Raw genomic sequence first — 19,206 nt, forward strand, 5'->3', positions numbered from 1 at the left:
GAGGCTAGAAAGATAGGTTGGAAGCAAGCTATATAGGGATTTAAAAGCTTAACAGAGGAGTTTATATATGATCCTACAGAAAATAGTAAACTATGGAAGTTAACTGAGTAGGAGGCACACAGATATGCATTTAAGGAAAATTATTTTGGCAACAGTATGTAGGATGGACTGGAGTAGGGAGAGATCTGAGACAGGACTATCAATTAGGAAGTTACTGCAAAAGTCTTTGTGAGAGGTGATGAGGGCCAGGTGGAATGGAGAAAAAGGCATTATATGGAACAGCTACTGGGAAGGTTGGGAATGGCAATATTTGGCTACTGGTTGGATAGATATATGGGATGTGGAAAAGTTAAGAGTCCAGAATATGTCAAGATTACCTACTAGTCTGGAAAAATGATAGGAATCTTTGAAATATCACTTTGCCATCTACTTACAGCAGCATTTCTCAAAGTGTGGCCCCCCAGGAATCCCTGAGACCCTTTCAGGGGGTCTATAAGGTCAAAACTGTTTGTTTTGCTTGGATGTTTTAATTTCTCAAACAGCAAACTTTAACAAATATAAACTATATAAATAAAACTTCTTTGAAGTCTTCAATAATTTTTAAGAGTATAAAGGAGTCTTCAAACTCCAAAGTTTGAAAACTACTGACTGGGGAGGATAGATTGTTAGCTCCCTTCCTTGAGGTAGAAAGGCCAATCAGGAATCCTCTTCAAAGATGCAAACGAGAGGCAATGAGGGCCTGAACTAAAGTGATGCTTGTGTAAGTAGTGATTAAGATAATGAATGGGAAAGATGTCTGGAAGTTAAAAATGGCAAACTTAGGCAGCTGAATAGATACTGGAGGTAGGGCAAGTGAGGAATTGAGGATAACATCAAGGCTGCAAATTTTGAGATTAGGAGGATGGTGGTATCTGGAACAAAAATTGCAAAGTGGGAGAGGGCTGGGTCCTGGGAGAAAGATAATGAGTTCTGATCTTCATCTGTTGGTCTGAGATGTTAATGAAACATTCAATTAGAAAAGTCCAATAGGGAGCTGGTGACATGTGACACAGGCTGGGTTTGGCTCCAGTCACCTATTTAGATATGATCATTAGCCAGATGGAAGCTGATGAAGCCACTAAATGACAGAAGAGACAGGAAAAGGGCCAGAGGACAGTCTGGGGATGATGACTGCATGGGACATTCACATAACACTTTAGATTTGCAAATAGCATTATCTCATTCAATCCTCACAACATCCTATAAAATTATTCCTCTCACTTCTTAGATATGAAAACTGAGACTGAGATTACATGAGGCAAATTCTGGTTAGATATAAAGAAAACATTCTAACAATTAAAGCTTTCCCAAAATGCAATGGACTTCCTCAAGAGGTGGTCTATTGTTCCTTCTAGCAAAGGTTCAATGGACACTCATTGGCTCCCTAAGAGCAAGGATTCCTCTCCAGTGTGGGCTAGGCTAAATGGCCACTGAGAAACCTTCCAACTCATCCTTGGCAATTCCATGATCTGCTCAAAAGCATCTGAAGATAGGATTTTAACTGATTCCAAGTCCAGTACTGGTATCCCCATGGCAAATCACCATCCCCCTTCTTGTCACCTCACACCCCCTAGATGCTTTCTAGGCCTCTCTCCTGTCTCACCTTTGCCTCACATAAACAGGTACCCCTTTTCCTTATCAAAGCTAATCCCATTATACCCACAAGTGATCCCAATTCCATCCCATCTTCTCCAGCAGACTGCCCCCTCTATCATCCCCACTTTCTCACTTACCTTCAGTCTCTCTCTGTCTACTGTTTCTCTGTCTGCCCATAAACATGCCCATGTCTTCTCCATCCTCAAAAACCCCTCACTTGATCTATCCATCCCTGCTCTCATCCCATATTTCTCTTCCAAACAAAAATCTCATTTTTACAGGAAGATTTTACCAACTCTCCTAAATTCTAGTGCCTTTCTTCTGTTCATTTTTCCCCATTTATCTTGTATATAAGTTGTGTATACACACACACACACACACACAAACACACCCATATATACATATATATATCTGCATATTGTCTCTTCCATTAGATTGTTACCTCCTTGAGGGCAGGGACTGTCTTTTGCTTCTTTTTGTATTTTCAGTGCTTAGAATAGTACCTGGAATATATTAAGTGTTTAATAAATGTTTCCCGATTGATTGGTTGGTTGACAGACTGTTGGATCTATTAAGCAGAAGAGATTTCATTTATTGGCATAGCTACCTCAGACAGTATCTAGGCATAATGCTTTTTGCACTTTGTAAACCTGTAATGAATGCTGGGTGAATCAAGTTGTCAGTCTTATTTATTCAATCATCCTGTGACTAAAACAGGTGCTTCAAACAACACTTCACCTTCCATTTTAAAGTATCAGATTCAGCAATAACACGAAAAAAGCTTCATTTCATCATCCCTCCTGACTCCAATTGGAACACTTGATACTCCATGGCCATTCTAAGAGAGCCGACATTGTCACCAGACATGATCACCAGTGGGTTCTGTATTTTCTTCAGTAAATGTGTTTTCTGTGCCCAAGTGCACTGGAAACTAACTACATTGTCTAACACACTGAAACTAACTAAATTGTCTACACAAGTGAAACTGCCTCAAGACATCTTTTACTTATGATTTTAATCTGTAAAATGAGGCCATGACTATAACCACTGCAACAGTTGTGTTAACTATTCTTCTTCAACAGTACATTTCTATCTTTAGTAGAACTGGGATTGATTATCTGGTGCCTGGCACCAAAAATCAAGTTTTCCCTTCCTTTCCAACATTGGCAACCCTTGTTTGGAGAACAGAAGGCAAGTGGAACGGATGGAAAGAGGCACGGTCAAGTTTAAAAAATATAAAAACTCTTTTTTTTATTTTTCAAGAGTTGGTGGAATGGAGCGCTAAGCATCTTCACCATGACGTGGAAACCTCAAACAGGGAATTTAATCTGTGTGACATCATGTGATAGAAGGCAGCATCTGCTCATTAATTCAATTTGACACATTTATTAGAACAAGTAGATTTAAAGCACTTTGGTAGACCCTGGCAAAGACAGAAATATAAGGCACAATCCCTGCCCTGAGTTTATAATCCAGTAGAAGAAACACCACACACACAAATTAACTTCAGTAAAAAACTGAAGTGAAGATCCTCAGAAAGGCAAGTACAAATCAAAAACTCTAGGAGACAGGAGAAAGAATAAGTCATTTCTGACTTGAGGCAATCAGAGGTTTCATGGAAGAAGTGGAAATTTGCCCTGGAAAGACGGGAGATGCCGAATAATTGAGTATAGCATTACAATTACAATGGTTCAATTACAAATTTTAATTACCCCAAAAAGTAATTAAAGGATCAAGTGGAACTGACTAACCCCAGCAGAAAAGAAAGGAAGCTAAACTCTGGAAATTTGGAAATAAATAGTTGGGAGCTCAAGTGATAAGAGATTCACTCTATGATTTAAGAGCACCAAGAGGATGTAAATCAAAAGTTGGGGAAAGCACCTGGAAGGCAGGGATTTAAGTGAGTCAATCAAATCATCTGCCCCACTTAAAGCTCCTGCTAGACACCCCTTTAACAGACACCATGCTGCTAACATATTTAGCCATTACAGGGGCTGTATTTTCCAAACCAGAAATTAAGCATATGGTTTGACAAATGACATAAAGCCACATTAAAACTATACCAAGCCAGGATTTACCAGAGGGATCAGCATTCCAGAGCTGGGAGATACATTGGGGCTCATCTAATCTAATTCTCTCATGCTGCCATGCCTCAAGAAAAGGAAGCAAGGGGCAAAAATGCTGAATTTGTCAGTCACCAAGCATGAATTAAGCACCTCCTGTGTGCTGGATGCTCGGCTAAGGCCTGAGGATACAAAGAAAAGCACCAAATGGTCCCTGCTCACACAGAGCTCAGTCTACTGAGGGAGACAACACGGAAAGAAGTACATGCAAACAAGACCCAGATGGGATAAATCGGAGATAATCCCCAGAGGGAGACCCTGAGCTCTGGAGGCAGCTCTGCCAGCCGCACAGGCTGAGGCCTCTTGGTGCAGTGGCTATCCAGCTGAATTCCTTTTTCCCCTGGCCACCTCCTCTGCCCGGCCCTGTCTTCAAGCCATAGTATGGTATGCAGGTATGCAGGAAGTCTTAAGTCTGCTTCTACCTCTTACCATCTAGGACTTAGCAACTTCTCAATTCTTATCAAAATCTTTGCTCTCAATTCTTCAATTCACTGGTAAATTTGATCCTTCATTAATTACACTAATCTTGCCGTTAACTTGACCTGGGCCACTAGTCCACTTTCCATCTTCAGGATTTAGTCAATGCATCCTTCAAAGGAGAGCTTACAACAGATGACCTAGAAAGACTGCTTAGATCCCAAGGGCTTCACTACCACTTCTAGGCACGTGGCCCATAGATATTTCATACTTGGGCAGGCCCCAAACAGAATTCATTCTATTTCCCACCAAATCACTCCTATTCCTGAGGGTGCCCCGTCCTTCCAGCGCCCTCAGTCCAAATCATCCTCAGCTCCTTACCCTCCCTCATTCCACATACAGCTTATCAGTCACCAGATCTCATTTTCATTTCCATGACATCTCACACATCTACCTCCTCCTTTCTGTACAAAGGGCCAGGTCTTTAGAGCCTCCTGCCAGGACCTCCTGGTTGGTCTCCCTGCCTCCACAGTTGACAAAGTGATTATCGCATAGCACGACTCTGCTCCCGTCCTTCCCCTCAGCAACAAACAGCAAGGACTCTAGCACTTCTAGGACCAAGGATCTTCAGCATGCAACTGGCTCCAACTTACCCTTCCATCCTCCCTCTACATTAATCCCTTTTAGACAGCTCAGGACCAGCCCAACCAGCCCTTCCTGCTCTTCCTCACACAACCTTCCACCTCCCATCTCTGCCCCTCTGCACTGGCTGTCACCATTTGTGATCCTCGCCATTGTGAGTGGCTTCTCTTTCAAAATCACTTTGGATTTAGTTTGTCTATAACTACAGATGAACGTGCTATCTCTCCCAACAGCCCCCTGAGAGCAAGGACATTTTCACTTTTGCTTTTGTGTCCCCAATGTACAGCACAGAGCTGGGCACAGCGTTGGTGCTTAATAAATGCTTGATGATTAGTTAAATGACTCCATGATTTTTAAAGTCTCTTAGAGCTCTAACATCCTATGGTTCAATGGTCCCATCCATCTCTAAGATTCTAGCATCCTGTAATTCTAAGGTCCTTTCCAACTCTCAGGTCCATTCTGGCCCTAGCATTCATTTTCTATGATTCTAAAATCTGAAGTACATTAATTAGTCAACAAGCATTTATTAGGTAGTTACTATGCCTGAAGTACTGTGCTAAGTACTGGTAACCCCCCCCCCCAACAATCACCATTTATGAAGTGCCAACTAGGCCAGGCATTGTAATAAGTACTAGTAACCCAGTCCCCAACAATCACCATTTATTAAGTGCCTACTAGGCCAGGCACTGTGCTAAGCACTGGGGATACAAAAAGGGGCAAAAGGCATTCCTTGCCCTCAAGGAGCTTACAATCTAATGGGGGAGAAAACATGCAAACCAATATAAACAGGATAAAGAGGAAATAATTAACAGAGGGAAGACAGTGGAATTAAAATGGATTGGGGAAGACTTCCTGTAAGAAAGAGGGATTTTAGTTAGGACTTAAAGGAGCCACTGGAGTTTGCTGACTTGTGTTTTAGGAAAATAATTTTAGTGGCTAAATAGAAGATAAAAGTGCAGTGGGGAGAGACCTAAGGCAGGAAGACTCACCAGCAGCTAAAAGTCCGGGCATGAGGTGATGAAGGTCTGCACCTGGGTAGGTACAGTGTCAGAAGAGAGAAGGGGCATATTTGAGAGATGGTACAAAGATGAAATGGACAGGCCTTGGCAACAGACTGGATATCAGGGGTTAGAGATAGTGAAGAGTCCAGGACAATGGAGCCTGAGGGACTGGGGGGATGGTGGTACCCTCAATAATCATAGGGGAGGCAGAAGATGGGGGAGGGGGGAGCTATGGACACAAAGTTCTGGTTTGGATATATTGAGTTGAAGATATCTCCCAGACATCCAGTTTGAGATGTCGAAAGGTAGTTGGAGATGCAAGACTGGAAGTCTGAAGAGAGGTTGGGCAGAATAGGTAGATCTGAGACTCATCAGCATAGAGATAGTAATTAAATCCATGGAAGCAGATGAGATCATCAAGTGAAGTAGTATAAAGGAGGAAAAGAAGAGGGACCAGGACAGAACTCTGAAGGACACCTACAGTTAGAGGACATGATCTGGAAAAGGATCCAGCCAAGGAGAAAGAGGAGTGGTCAGAAAGGTAGGAGGAGAACCAGGAGCAAGGGGTATCCTGAAAACCTAGAGTGAAGAGAGTGTCAAGGAGGAGAGAGGGATCAACCATGTCTAAAACTGCAGAGAAATTAAGGAGAATGAGGTTGGAGAAAAGGCCATTGGATTTGGCAACTAAGAGATCATTAGTCATTTTGGAGGGAGCCGTTTCAGTGGAATGATGAGGTCAGAAGCCAGATTATAAGGGTCAAGAAGAAAGTGAGAGGAGAAAAAGTGAAAGTGCCTATTTTAAAGAGCTTTTAAAGGGCAAAATATATATATCTATATATATATACACATATATACACACACATATATGTGTATATATATATACATATATGTATATATATAGGATAATAGTTACCGAGGATGGAAGGACCAAGTGAGGGTTTGTTGTTGGTTTTTTCCCCCCAAGATAGAGGAGACATGGGCATATCTGTAGGCAGCAGGGAATGAGTCAGTAGAGAGGGAAAGGTTGAAAATAAGTAAAAGAGTGGGGATGGCAGAGGGAGCAATCTGTTTGAGGAGATGGGGAAGAATGGGATTCTTGGTGAGGAGTAAGGCCACTTCATCATGTGACACAGGAGTAAAGGAGAAGAGAGTGGCTAAAGGCACCTGATTGATAAGAGATGAGGAAGAGGAGAGAACAGGGAGTTTATGATGAAGGGCCTCAATTTTTCTCTGCAACATATCAGGCAAGGTTCTCAACTGGGAGAGGGGGAAGAAGAGGAGGAGAAATGAGAGGTTTGAGGAGGGATGAGGAGATTTGGAAGAACCTTGGTGGAGCACAAGAGAGTAAAGTGATCAAAGAGGCATAGTAGCATTGCCTGGTAGCAGTGAGGGCCCAAGTTGTAGTAGAACCAGTCAGAACAACTTAGTGATTTCCACCTCATACAGCAGTCCATATGTAGGAACAAAGGTGACAAGTAGTGAGGGTGATCCAAGGTTGAGGCTTGGCTAGGTAACTGTTGATAGGATAAGGGGGTCAGGGATTAAAGACATGAGGGGAGTGTAGAGTTGAACTGGTTCACCAAGGAGTCAAGATGAGGAGAAGAGAAGAGAGTGGCTAGTGCAGGGGGAGGTAGCCTGGGAGAAAAGTGAGAGGTCCAAGGATTGGAGGTCATGGTGTGGATAAAGGGTAGGGTTATGTAAAGGAAGACAGAGAGGTGAAAAACCAACAGATTTTGGTCAGATAAGGAAATTTCATGATTCTTGAACATGAAGACAGTATATTTGTGGATGATGGCAAGATCAACGGTACGGCCATCTTTATGTATGGCTAAGGTGAGGCAGAAGAGTAGCTCAATGGAGGTGAGAAGATTGAAGAACTGAGTGCTTGAGTATTTGAAGGAGAATCAATACACATGCTGAAGTCTCCTAGTAGGAGGGAAGGAGTTGGGCAGGAGAAAAAATTGTAAGCCATGTATCAAACCCATTTAGGAAGGAAGAGGGGTAAAATGGGAGTCTGTAGACAACAGGGGCTAGGATTTTGATATGGTGGAAGATGTGAATAGCATGAACCTCAAAGGCAAAAAGGTTACTACTGAGTGATAGAAGAAGGGGAACAATTTGAAAGTGGCAATGGGGAGCAAGGAATATTCCAACTCCCCCACTTCAACTAGTGAGCCCAGGGGAATGCATGACAATGCAGCCAAGTACTAAAAAGGGTGTCCAGGGGGCTTGGGTCATCAGAGGGAAGCCAAGTTGCAGCAAGAGCTAGTAGATGGAAAGAATGGAAGAGGAAAAAAATTTTAGGAAGAAGGGAAGAATATTGCCTATGGAACAGGCATTCCAGAAGGCACAGTGCAAGAGAGTTAGGATTAAACCAGGGGTGGAAAACCTGTGGCCTCCAGGCCACATGTGGTCTTCTAGGGTGTGGCCTTTTGATTGAGTCCAAGTTTTACAGAATAAATCCTTTTATTAGGGGGATTTGTTCATGTTAAATTTGGATTCAGTCAAAGGGCCTCACTTGATTACCCAGAGGGCCACATGTGGCCTTGAGGGCTGCAGGTTCCCCACCCCTGGATTAAGCTTTGGGGTGGAAGGCTGAAGGGGATGGGAATGAGGAATCAGATGGTAGGGGTGTGAAATGGGTTTGGAAGATCATCTACAGGAGTTCAGAGTCCCTGGGATGTAAAGGATATTTGCAAGTTGAGAATGTTCTCACTGAGTGGAGAACACCACTTCAGTACCCTCAAAGGACGAGGGCAGCAGGAGATAGGAAGCCTGAAGTCCAAGGGGGTGCTGCTGTTCTTTGTACTGGTGATTCTTCACATCCCATTTGGGAAATTCTTTAACAAAATCATTCCAACAATGGCCTGTTCTACTGTAGCAGCCTCCTGCTTGGTCTCCCTGCCACAAGTCTCTCTCCACTCAGCCCATCATCTGTTCAGCTGTCCAAGTGATCTTCCTAAAGCGCAGGTCTGATTCTGTCCCTCCCCACTATCACCTCCAGGAGAGTTCAAAGCCTCTTCCTACCTTTCCAGCCTTCTCACACTTTACTTCCATATACTCTGCTGTTCAGTGACACTGGTCCAGGCACCTTCACTAGCTGTCCACCCTGCCTGGAATACTCTTCCTCCTAATCCCCTCCCCCGCTTTCTGGTTTCCTTGGCTTCATCCAAGCCCTAGGTAAGATCTCACCTTCTACATCCCAACCCCCTTCATGCTAGATTTTCCTTCCCTTGACCATTTCTAATTTACCCTGTATACGTTGTGTTTTTACATATTTTTGATTATATATTGTTTCCTCTATTAGACTGTGAGCTCCTTGAGGGCAGGGACTGTCTTTTGCCTTTCTTTGTATCCTGGGAGCTTGGCCTAGCGACTGGTACACAGTAATTAATTACTAAATGGTTACTGACTGAGTGACCACTGTCAGAGACTCTTTACTTGCTAAACAATGTTACCAAAAATCCAGTTTAAAAAAAAAAGCTCCTAGTGCATGTCCAATTCATAGTCACACTTACCTTCAGTCAGAGTTCTGCAATATTTAAAGGGGCACATGCAGACAAATCAGATGCTAACAGTGGGAGCCTTGCTAGCTTCATCTGAAGGAAATGTGTTCAAGAGAATGTGGGCTTTGAGAGCTAACTCTAATATTGTGTTAGCTTTCTAGCAAAGACAATCTCATTTATTATTTCCTCTAAACATTCCAACTGTTCTAACAACAAAGACAGTTTTTAAATGTTGGTGAAAATAAGCCAGGCATTTAAAGAGGCTGGGGGGAGCGGGGAGGGCTCTGTCATTATTAGTTTAATTACTTATTTAACAAATTTAGAAAGAATACCACTACTCCAGATCTCTGCTGATAAAACATGTTTAGTTTCTGTTTTAACAAACAATGTCATATCCCTAATGTTTATATCCATATACTGTAACTACTCTTTGGGCACAAGAAATCTCTGTAGCTGAAAATATGACAATGCGGAAAGGAAACTGTTCTATTTTAATGAAGGTCATCAAATATTTCCTCTGTTTGTTTTTTCCTGCGGTGTTTAATGGTATTAAATATAATGAACAAATGCCAACTTTGGTTGTCATAAAAAATAAAGAGAATCTCTTTGATGTCAAAGATTCCTGGCTTTCTTTGCTAATACATGCCAATCAAAACCCCTTCCTCCTCTTCCTCAGCATAAGCAGGGCCAAGCCTGGCCACAGGACCCAACTGTCTCCCCCTTCATCAACTTACACAAACAAACTGGAATTTAGGAGAGCACGTGGGTGATGTGCTGCCCACTAGATCTTTTATAATTCCTTGTAGACAGGTAAACATTTCTAAAAATATTTGAATAGGTTTGTACGTGTAATTAAAAAAAAACAACAAAGAAGGCTTACTTTGAAAGACCTCTTGAAACAGAAAGCTTTTTAGGAAAAGGATTGCTTCTTACCTCTTCATAAAACTTCACCTGAGGGACAGCTTCATCAATTTCATTTAAACAAAAATCTTTAAAAAGCAAAAAACCTAAAAGCAAACAAAAACATTTTTCAGATTGTGCCCGAAAATATGATGAAGATTTCTGCAGAAGAACAAAGTAACAGAATAACTCAACACTGAAATGGCCCCAGTTGGGAAGGGATCAATTTGCTCCCCAGCTCTGCTGGACTCTCTGGACAGGTTTTCTTGCCTTTCCAAATGGGAAGTCAGGCCAGTTGAAGCCAAGGCCAAAGGCAACAGAGCAAATGACAAATAGAACGAAAGCCACTGTCCTTCCCAGAGGATAAAGACAACAAAGGCAGGGGCAACTGCAGCACTCCCAAACATCGAGAATCTGACCAAGGGGGTCCTGAGAAATGGGGGCAGATGGCCTAGAACTTGAAGGAAGAGGGGACGGCACAAACAGCCTGGGGCTGGAGCCTGGGGAAAGCAGGACGGGGTTGGGGTGGAGGGGAGTGACCTCTGAAGTGCTCGGCCCCACCAGAGAGTCTCAGCCAGCCAAGCTAGACTTTGCCCAGGCTTCACCTAAGTTATGCTCTGAGGCCTCATTCCTTGTATGTGTTGTTTTTTCCCTTCATTTGAAAACTAAGCATGGCTAGGCTCAGCCAAGGGGAGGCTGTGTGTACACAAACCATTAGCACAGGGTGATGGGGGGATTGGGGGACCATAGCAGCCAGACCAGCCCAGGAGCCCAGGACAGAGCAGGACAGAGAGGAGCCAATACTCTGAGGCAGAGAGTCAAGGCCAACAGTGGACATCAATTCCCTTCCCAGTTTTCATTTTGGGCTTCACATAATTTTAATCATCACATCAGTACTTTCAGCTTACAGTATGCGGCAGTACAGTGGAAAAGCTCCAATTGGTTTGGAGTCAGAGACTCTATCACTTGGGTAAGGCCTCGATTTCCTCATGTGTGAACAAGGGGGTGGGGCCAGCTGACCAGTTCCAGACTTCAGATCCTCTCATTGTCTAACATAACACTGTAACATGAGGCCCAGTGAAGCACACAGGGCACTCAGACACCGACCAAGGCCAAGAGGCTCAAACTGTCAGCCACTTTTTCCATATTTAAACAAATGTAGTAACCAGAACTTTTATCTGTACTATGAGGTGATAAGAAGAACACAAGTTAAAAAATGAAACTACAAACAGTCCAAAGCACATTTTGCAGACCAGGCTAAACGTCCTGATATAAAATTTGTTCATCGAAGTTCGTTGCTGACCCTCAATCTCCAATGTTTGACACTGCAGCAGGTGCCAATGAGGAGTTTAAGGCGAGGAAAGGAAACTGCAGAGATTCAAGGGCCCCTCGTGTGCCAGGAGAGAAAGCAGAGAATAGTGGAAAGAGACACGACCCAGAGTCGAGAGGACCTCAGTTCAAATCCCACCTCAGACACTTCCTAGTTGTATGACCCTGGCCAAGTCATTGCATCATTGCCTGCCTCAGTTCCTTCATTCTAAAAAGAAGGGGCTGGATTCATTGTACCTAAAGTCCTTTCCAGACCTAAATCTGTGATCCTATGGTCACTAGACTCTTTAATTCAGATGTTTCCTTGGAAAAATGTCGATCACAACCTCTCCATACCTGCCCCTCGAAGGTGACTCGTGTCCATCCAAAATTCTCCACAGAGGGGCTGATCCCCTCCCCACCCACCCAAGGTAGGGCCTTCCTCCATTTGTCCTGCTATCTCCAGGATACCAGTGAAGTTCCTGCGCTAGCCACCTGTCACCCCTCCCCCTCATCACAGAACGATCCCAGCTTCTTTTTCCATCAAACATCTCCACATCGGCTTCTTTTTCCATCTTTGAAGTTTCATGGCAGGTTACATGTTGCACTCTGCTCACACTCACGAGGAGGCTCTCCATTAGCTTCCGTGTGATACTCATTTTACATTATTTGGAGACTCTCGTCTCCCTGCTTTGGGGCAACACTGGCCAAGCATAGAATCTACTCCCTTTTCACCTCCACTTCTGAATTCCTATAAGATACAAGTCAAAGGAGAAACCTTCCCCCACAGCAACTCTGCAGAAGCAAGAGCCCAGGGGTATGAAATACTGTACATAAAGTGAGATTTCTTTCACATGTTCGTTTTGTAGAATTTTTTTTTTTTGTTATTCCTCTTTTTTTATTCTTTATTATAAGGAATGATTCTCTGGGAAGACATAAGCATGGGATACAATGAGAAATGGAGATCTCATTTCTAAGATATATAAAGGAACAAATCCAAATTTATAAGAACAAAAGTCATTCCCCAATTAATAAAAAAGTCTAAGGATATGGACAGGCACTTCTCAAGGTAAGAAACCCTATCTATAATCATATTTTTAAAAAACTGCTCCAAATTGCTAATAATTAGAGAAATACAAATTAAAGCAATTCTGAGGTTCCACTGCATACCTATCAGATTGGAAAAATGACAAATGTTAGATAGACTACAGGAAAGCAGGCACACTGATACACTTTTGGTAGAGCTGTGAATGGGGAGAGCCATTCTGGAACAATTTGGAATGATGCACAAAAAGTTACTGAACAGTACATGCCCATTGAAGCCAGCTATACTGGGGCTAGACCTATACCCAAAAAGAGATCACACATAAAGGAAAAGGTAGTATATGCAAAAAATATTTATAGTCAGTCATCCAATAAGCATTCACTAAGTACTTACTCCATACTAGGCACTGTGCTAAACTCTGGGGATACAAAGACAGGCAAAGGACAGTTCTGCCCTCAAGGAACTCATCATCTAATGGGAAAGACAATATACAAACAGCTATGTATGAACAAGCAATATACAAGATAACCAGGAATCATCAACAGCGAGAAGTTGACAGAATTAAAAGAGATGGTGTTAGAATTAAAATGATACTGTTCCAGGAACAGCAAGGAAGCCAGTGTCACTGGCCAGAAGAGTACTAGTGAGGGGTAGGGGCGGTACGATGACTGGAAAGGCAGGGAGAGCTAGGTGATGGTGGGCTTTGAAGGCCGAGCAATGGGTTCTAGATTTGATCCTGGATATGATTAGGAGCTACTGGAGTTTGTTGAGCAGGGGTGGACTGGGGTGATATGACTGGACCTGAACATTAGGTGAATCACTTCAGTGGCTGGAGGATGGATCAGAGTGGGGAGACAGACCCACAGCAGAGGAGTGTGACAGTTCAGGCATGAGGAGATGAGAGCATGCACTACAATGATGGCAACATCAGAGGAGAGAAGGAGGAGGAGGGAAGATGTGACAAATGTAAAACTGATGGGCCTCGGCAGCAGACTGGATGTGGGTGGTGAGAGAGTGTGAAGAGTCAAGTGCAACATGGAGGCGGCAAGCCTGGGGGGCTGGGGAAGTCTGGGAAGGGAGAAGGCAGAGGGAAGAAAGGCAGTGAGAGAGCTTCTAGACAAGGTGAGTCTAAGATATCTACGCGACGTTAAGTTGGGAATGACGATGATGATGATGATGACGATGACGATGACGATGACGATGAAGATGATGATGAAGATGACGATGATGAAGATGATGATGATGATGATGATGATGATGATGATGATGACGACGATGACAGCGCTAGGAAAGAGAACAAACATCGGCATAGCACCTCCTACATGTCAGCCACTGCACTGAGTACTTGTCATAAATATTATCTCATTTGATTCTCACAACCCCGTGAGGCAGGCGCTGTTATTATTCCCATTTTACAGCTGGAGAAGATGAGGCAGATGAAAGTCATGTAGCTCGTGCGGGGTCACACAGTGAATGACTGGGGCTAGATTTGAACTCAGGTCTTCCTGGCTTAAGGCCCACTGCACAGCCTAACTGCCCTAATGCTCAGATATGAGACTAGATGTTAATAGAGAGTTAAGGGTTAAACAGATCTGAGAATCATCAGTGCAGAGATGGTAACTGAATCCATGGGAGCTAAGTAGATCACCAAAGGGAACATTATATAGAGAGAAGAGAAAGCGGCCCAGGGCAGAGCCCTGTGGGACGTCCTGCTTGGGGGCATGTTGTGGCTAGGTGGCACAGTGAGTAGAGCACCGGCCCTGGAGTCAGGAGGACCTGAGTTCAAATCCAGCCTCACACACTAGCTGTGTGACCTTGGGCAAGTCACTTAACCCCAATTGCCCTGTCTTCCCCCCTCAAAAAAAAAAAAAAAGATCCAGCAGAGAAAACTGAGGCATGGTCTCAGATAAGTAGGAGAACCAGGAATAGTGTCCCCAAAACTTAGAGATAAGAGAGTATCAAGTAAAAGAAGGTGATTAACAGTGTCAAAGGCTGCAGAGAATTCTGGAAGGATGAAGACTGAGAAAAGGCCAGTGGGTTTGGCAACTAAGAGATCATTGGTAGCTTTAGAGAAAGCAGTTTCAGTGGAAGGATGAGGTTGGGAGTCAGCTTGTACAGAGTTAAGAAGAAAGTGAGAGGAGAGAAAGTGGTAACACTGACTGCTGATGACCCTCCCAAGGAATTTAGCCACTAAAGATAGTAAACATATGAGACAAGAGGTATCAGGGATGGATGGATCAAATTGAGGATGGGGGAGATGAAGGCACGTCTGTGGAGAACAATATAAGTGAGAGGAAAGGTGAGAGAGGGGGCAACATGGTGGATGCGAGAGAATGGAATGTGACCACTTGTGGAGGTATGGGCTCCTTTGGCAACAAGGGCCCCCTCTTCATGTGAGACAGAGGTGAAGGAGATGATGGTGTCAGAATGTATCTTAGTGATATGAGATGAGGAGAAGGGGACAAGTGGGAGATCTCAGAGAATGACCTTGATTTTTTCAACAAAATAGGAGGAAACATTTTCAGTTAAGAGGGTGGAGCCATGGGAAGTTTAAGAAAGGATGAAATGGCATGGAGGAGAACCTGAAGAGAGTGGGAGTTGATAAGGGAGATGATGTAAAAGGACTGCCTAGCACAAATGGGAGCCTGTTCATGTTATGTAACAAATTTGTGGTGGACCCAGTCAGAATGGTTCTGGGATCTTTTTTCCACATTGTTCAGCAGCATATGTGAAGAAGCAATAGTAGCAGAGGGTGGGAATGATCCAAGGCCAAGGTTTGGCAAGAAACAATTGGTAACTTGATAAGGGGACAAGGGGCTCAGGAGAAGAGGTGAGTGTAGAGTTGAATTGGTTCATTAAGGTATCCTGATGTGGCCAGTGAAGACCTGGGAGAGAACTGAGGGGTTGTGTTGGTGTAAGCAGAATGGCTTTTGTTTTCTTTGAGTGACTCAGTTTATCTCATTGAGCCTTGCTGGGTGCTTGGTGGGGTAGGGCTAACTCCAGAGAGGGCCTATATTGGATCAAAGTAAGCTTGTCAACCCCTTCACCTTTCTTCCCTTGGTTAAGCAGATCAAAAGAACCTGTGCTTTCCTGGTGAACCGGCAGAAGCTGTGGGCGGGTCTTACACCCCCACAGAAGCTGCTAGCCGGACTGTTAAAAACAGCTTCCGTTGGAGCCAGAAGCAGCTACAGCTGAAGCTGAAGCAGGAGCTACTGGTAGCAGAGCTGACCTACATGTGGATCGAGGAGTGCTGAGCGAGGACTTGAGGCCAGTGAGTAATCTTTTTACCATAGAGGGGAAGCATGTATATGATTTTGCTTTATACCATCATGCTTCTCTGTGGCCTCCTGGTTACTCTTGTGAGGCGGACTTATTGGGCCTGGAGGCTTTCGATCCAAATATCAAAATGGGGATGCTGGTTTGTGGGTCTGTTACTCCGGAGCTTAAATACATGCTTTAATTCTTCTGTCTCCTACCTTGAGAATTCCTTATATCCTGCGGTTCTGAACCTTTCAGACATATATATGATTCTCTTTGAAATTATAAATTCTGCCTTCATAATACAGTTGGTAAGCAAAATGGGCTCCCTAGCACTTAGTTCAACAAGTGCCCTTGAAGAGTTTGGTTTTTGTTTGCTCTGAGTAATTCAGTGTATTTCATTAAGTCTTACTAAGTGCTAAGCCCCAGGCCCAAAACCCTATTAGGTGTAAAACCTTAGTGGGTGTGGATTGGCAACTAAGGTGGGGCCCAAGGTGGGGCTAACTCCAGGGAGGGCCTAGTTTACATGTCTGGGACAGCAGAGGCTCTTAGACCACGTGGGTTGAAGTCACCTCTTTGTGATTTGAGGTCATGTGGGTGAGTCTCATGTGTGAATCACCCATGACGCTGAAAAAGATATAAAACCCGGGGTTGGCCTCTTCTTCCTTGGAGCTCCTCCCTACAGCAGTGGTGGCACGTGACTCTGGGCCAGCCCTTGTTCTGAGCTCCCGGGCTGAACCTAGACATTGGTAACTATAAATCTGTATTTGGTCTGTCTGTTGATGTTTGCAATTTGCTCTGAAGTTCAGTGTGCTGGTCTCTTCCCCTGAACTTGCTTTCCTTAGTTAGGCAGATCAAAAAAACCTGTGCTGTTGGCAGCTTTCTGGGTGCTGGCTGTGGGTGGATCTTACACCCCCACAGAAGCTGCTAGCCGGATTGTTGAAACAGGGGTCAAGGAACTGCAGGTCATGATGAAGATGAAGAGCAGAGACTGATGTGAAAACGCAGAGGGAGAGGTAGAAAGCCAACAAATGAGAGAAAGGATTTCAGATATGGCCATCTCTTCATGTAGTTCTAGAGACAGGGGAAGGAGGTGCTGGAAAAGAGTAAGTCATGGGACTGGGAAGTTCAAGTGAGTAAGGAGAAGCAGAAGTGAAGAGGAGACTACTCCAGGTGTGGGGGGATGGCTCCTCCAAGGGCTTGGCACAAAGGTGGAAGAGGGAGTGGTATACCAGAGACACTAAGAGAAGTCAGCTGTGCTGGATCCAGGAGTACAGGAAGCGGGGGATGCAAAATGAGGTGGAAGTGATGTGGGGGCCAGGATGGAACAGGCTTCTAGATAAGCCTAGAGACAAGAGGAAACCAGAGAGCTTAGAGTGCTATATAAATGGGAGTTGTTATAGCTATTATGAACAAAACACTAAGCAAGGTGAATACAGTATTTGCATCACTGCCCCCACAATGTTTTTGAGAGAAAAGTACTTTGTCAATCTTAAAATGTGCTCTCAATTTGACTTAGCAGAGTTAATATAATTGTTCAATCAATAAAAATGTATTAAGCACCTTCTATGGGCAAGGCACTATGCTCAGTGTGGAGGATACAAAAATGAGCAAAAGGCAGACCCTGCCCTCAAGGAGCTTACAATCTAATTATTAGTTATTTATTATGATGCTACCTATAAAATTTACATCACAGTTTTAATAGATTAATTATCAGAAAAGCCCTAATAGACGCCAGGCTACTGATTTCATCTAAAATGCACAGTGCTTTTAAAATCATTATGTTTTTTTTTCCCTGAGGAAAAAAAGCTACTTAAAGCAAACCTTAAAGGTGAAGTTCTCAATTCCTGAATAAATACAGCATAATGGAAATGCTAATGCAATTTAACTGAAGCAAATGTTACCAGGCACCACTATAATTAAGCCTAATTCTAAAACAAAAAGAGAAAAAAAGGCAGCTTAATGTAGCAAATTAAAGTAGTCTCTTCCAACAGCCTTAAAAATATTTCCTAACAATTTATATAAAATACATATGAACTCTTTCACTTAACACATTTCAATGCAGAAAACCTTTGGGTTTATTAATAAACTAGCAACAACACAATTTTCTGAGAGTTACCTGAATTTCCCCTCCATCACTAACAATCACATAAAAAAAATTCCCCCTTTAATTTCCTGTCCTACAATACCATTATTACAGGTACAAAGACACGCCTCTATTCCCCACATCTCTCTTCTGTTACCAAACTACTATTCAATGACATTACATTGTTAAACCTCTTCTCCAAGGTTTCTGATTTGCCAAAAAAAAAAAAATTAAATAGATCCTAGGTTGGCTTCAAATTCGATCTTGAGCAGCACCTTTAACAATAAAATTGGGGGGTTCAGCTAGGATATCTCTAGGATGCTTCCAAATTGCAAGGTTTGAAAAACTCTGTGATTCAGAGTGTCATTGGATAAGAAAGAACAAGGAGAATGCTGACTGAGGAAGTCAAACTGAGGACCCGAAAGACTAATTCTTGGACATTTTGAATCACAACAGATCAGGGTGGAAGGGACCTCAGCAGCCACTTTGTCCAAGCAGTCTCTGCACAAGCCTCCCTTCCACCATGCACCAAACAATGCCTCCCTCCAGCCACCATTTTAGGACAAGCCCACCAACTGCCAAGGCAAGGTGGCTCTTTCTGCTCCAGGGCTGCCCTTCCCTTTCAGGCCACACCCTTTCCTCATTCTGGGGACCCTGGAAGTTCACCCCACCCCTGGACTACTCATACTGGAAAAGCAGCCTCTCTTTCTGACCACTGGCTCCTCTGAGAGCTCCATTTTAAGGAGGGCATCCCAGCAGCCTAGACAATTAGGTCTTCCTTCCCCTCCTGGTACTCCAGATTTTACAAATTTTCTCCACCATTCCCTCCCCCTGGCATCCAAGAGTCCCACCAGCTCAGTCTTCAGCCTCCTTTACTATGTCATCTAACCCTACTAGAATGTAAGTTCCTTGAAAGTAGGGCCTGTCTTTATTTCTGCTTGCACTTGGTTAGCACTGTGCTTGCTGACTTGATTCTTGGTGTTAAATAGCTTGTCCTCATGGTAAAGACCAGGGGTGGGGAACCTTTGGCCTCGAGGCCACATGTGGCCCTCTAGGTCTTTAAGTGCAACCTTTGACTGAATCCAAACTTCACAAAACAAATCCCACAATTTTGTTCTATGAAATCTGGATTCAGTCAAAGGGCCACACTTGAGGACCTCGAGGGCAACATGTGGTCTCAAGGCCACAGGTTCCCCACCCCTGGTAGAGACTGTATTAAACCACTTTTTTTTTCTTTATTTCCACTCCTTGCTCCTAGTTCTGCCCTCTCAGGCCAAGCAGACAG

The 19,206-nt window shown here is 43.6% G+C and overlaps 1 protein-coding gene across 1 annotated transcript in view; it reads right to left on the minus strand.

The window, feature by feature from the left end:
- Nucleotides 1-19,206, minus strand: part of GRK3 (G protein-coupled receptor kinase 3) — a 181,814-nt gene that overhangs the window by 80,773 nt on the left and 81,835 nt on the right. The window contains exon 3 of the mRNA XM_036755351.1: nt 10,258-10,331. Coding sequence (XP_036611246.1) covers nt 10,258-10,331 — 74 coding nt within the window. The remainder of the gene's footprint in view (nt 1-10,257; nt 10,332-19,206) is intronic.

The sequence above is a fragment of the Trichosurus vulpecula genome, chromosome 1, assembly GCF_011100635.1.
Source record: "Trichosurus vulpecula isolate mTriVul1 chromosome 1, mTriVul1.pri, whole genome shotgun sequence".
Taxonomy (NCBI): domain Eukaryota; kingdom Metazoa; phylum Chordata; class Mammalia; order Diprotodontia; family Phalangeridae; genus Trichosurus; species Trichosurus vulpecula.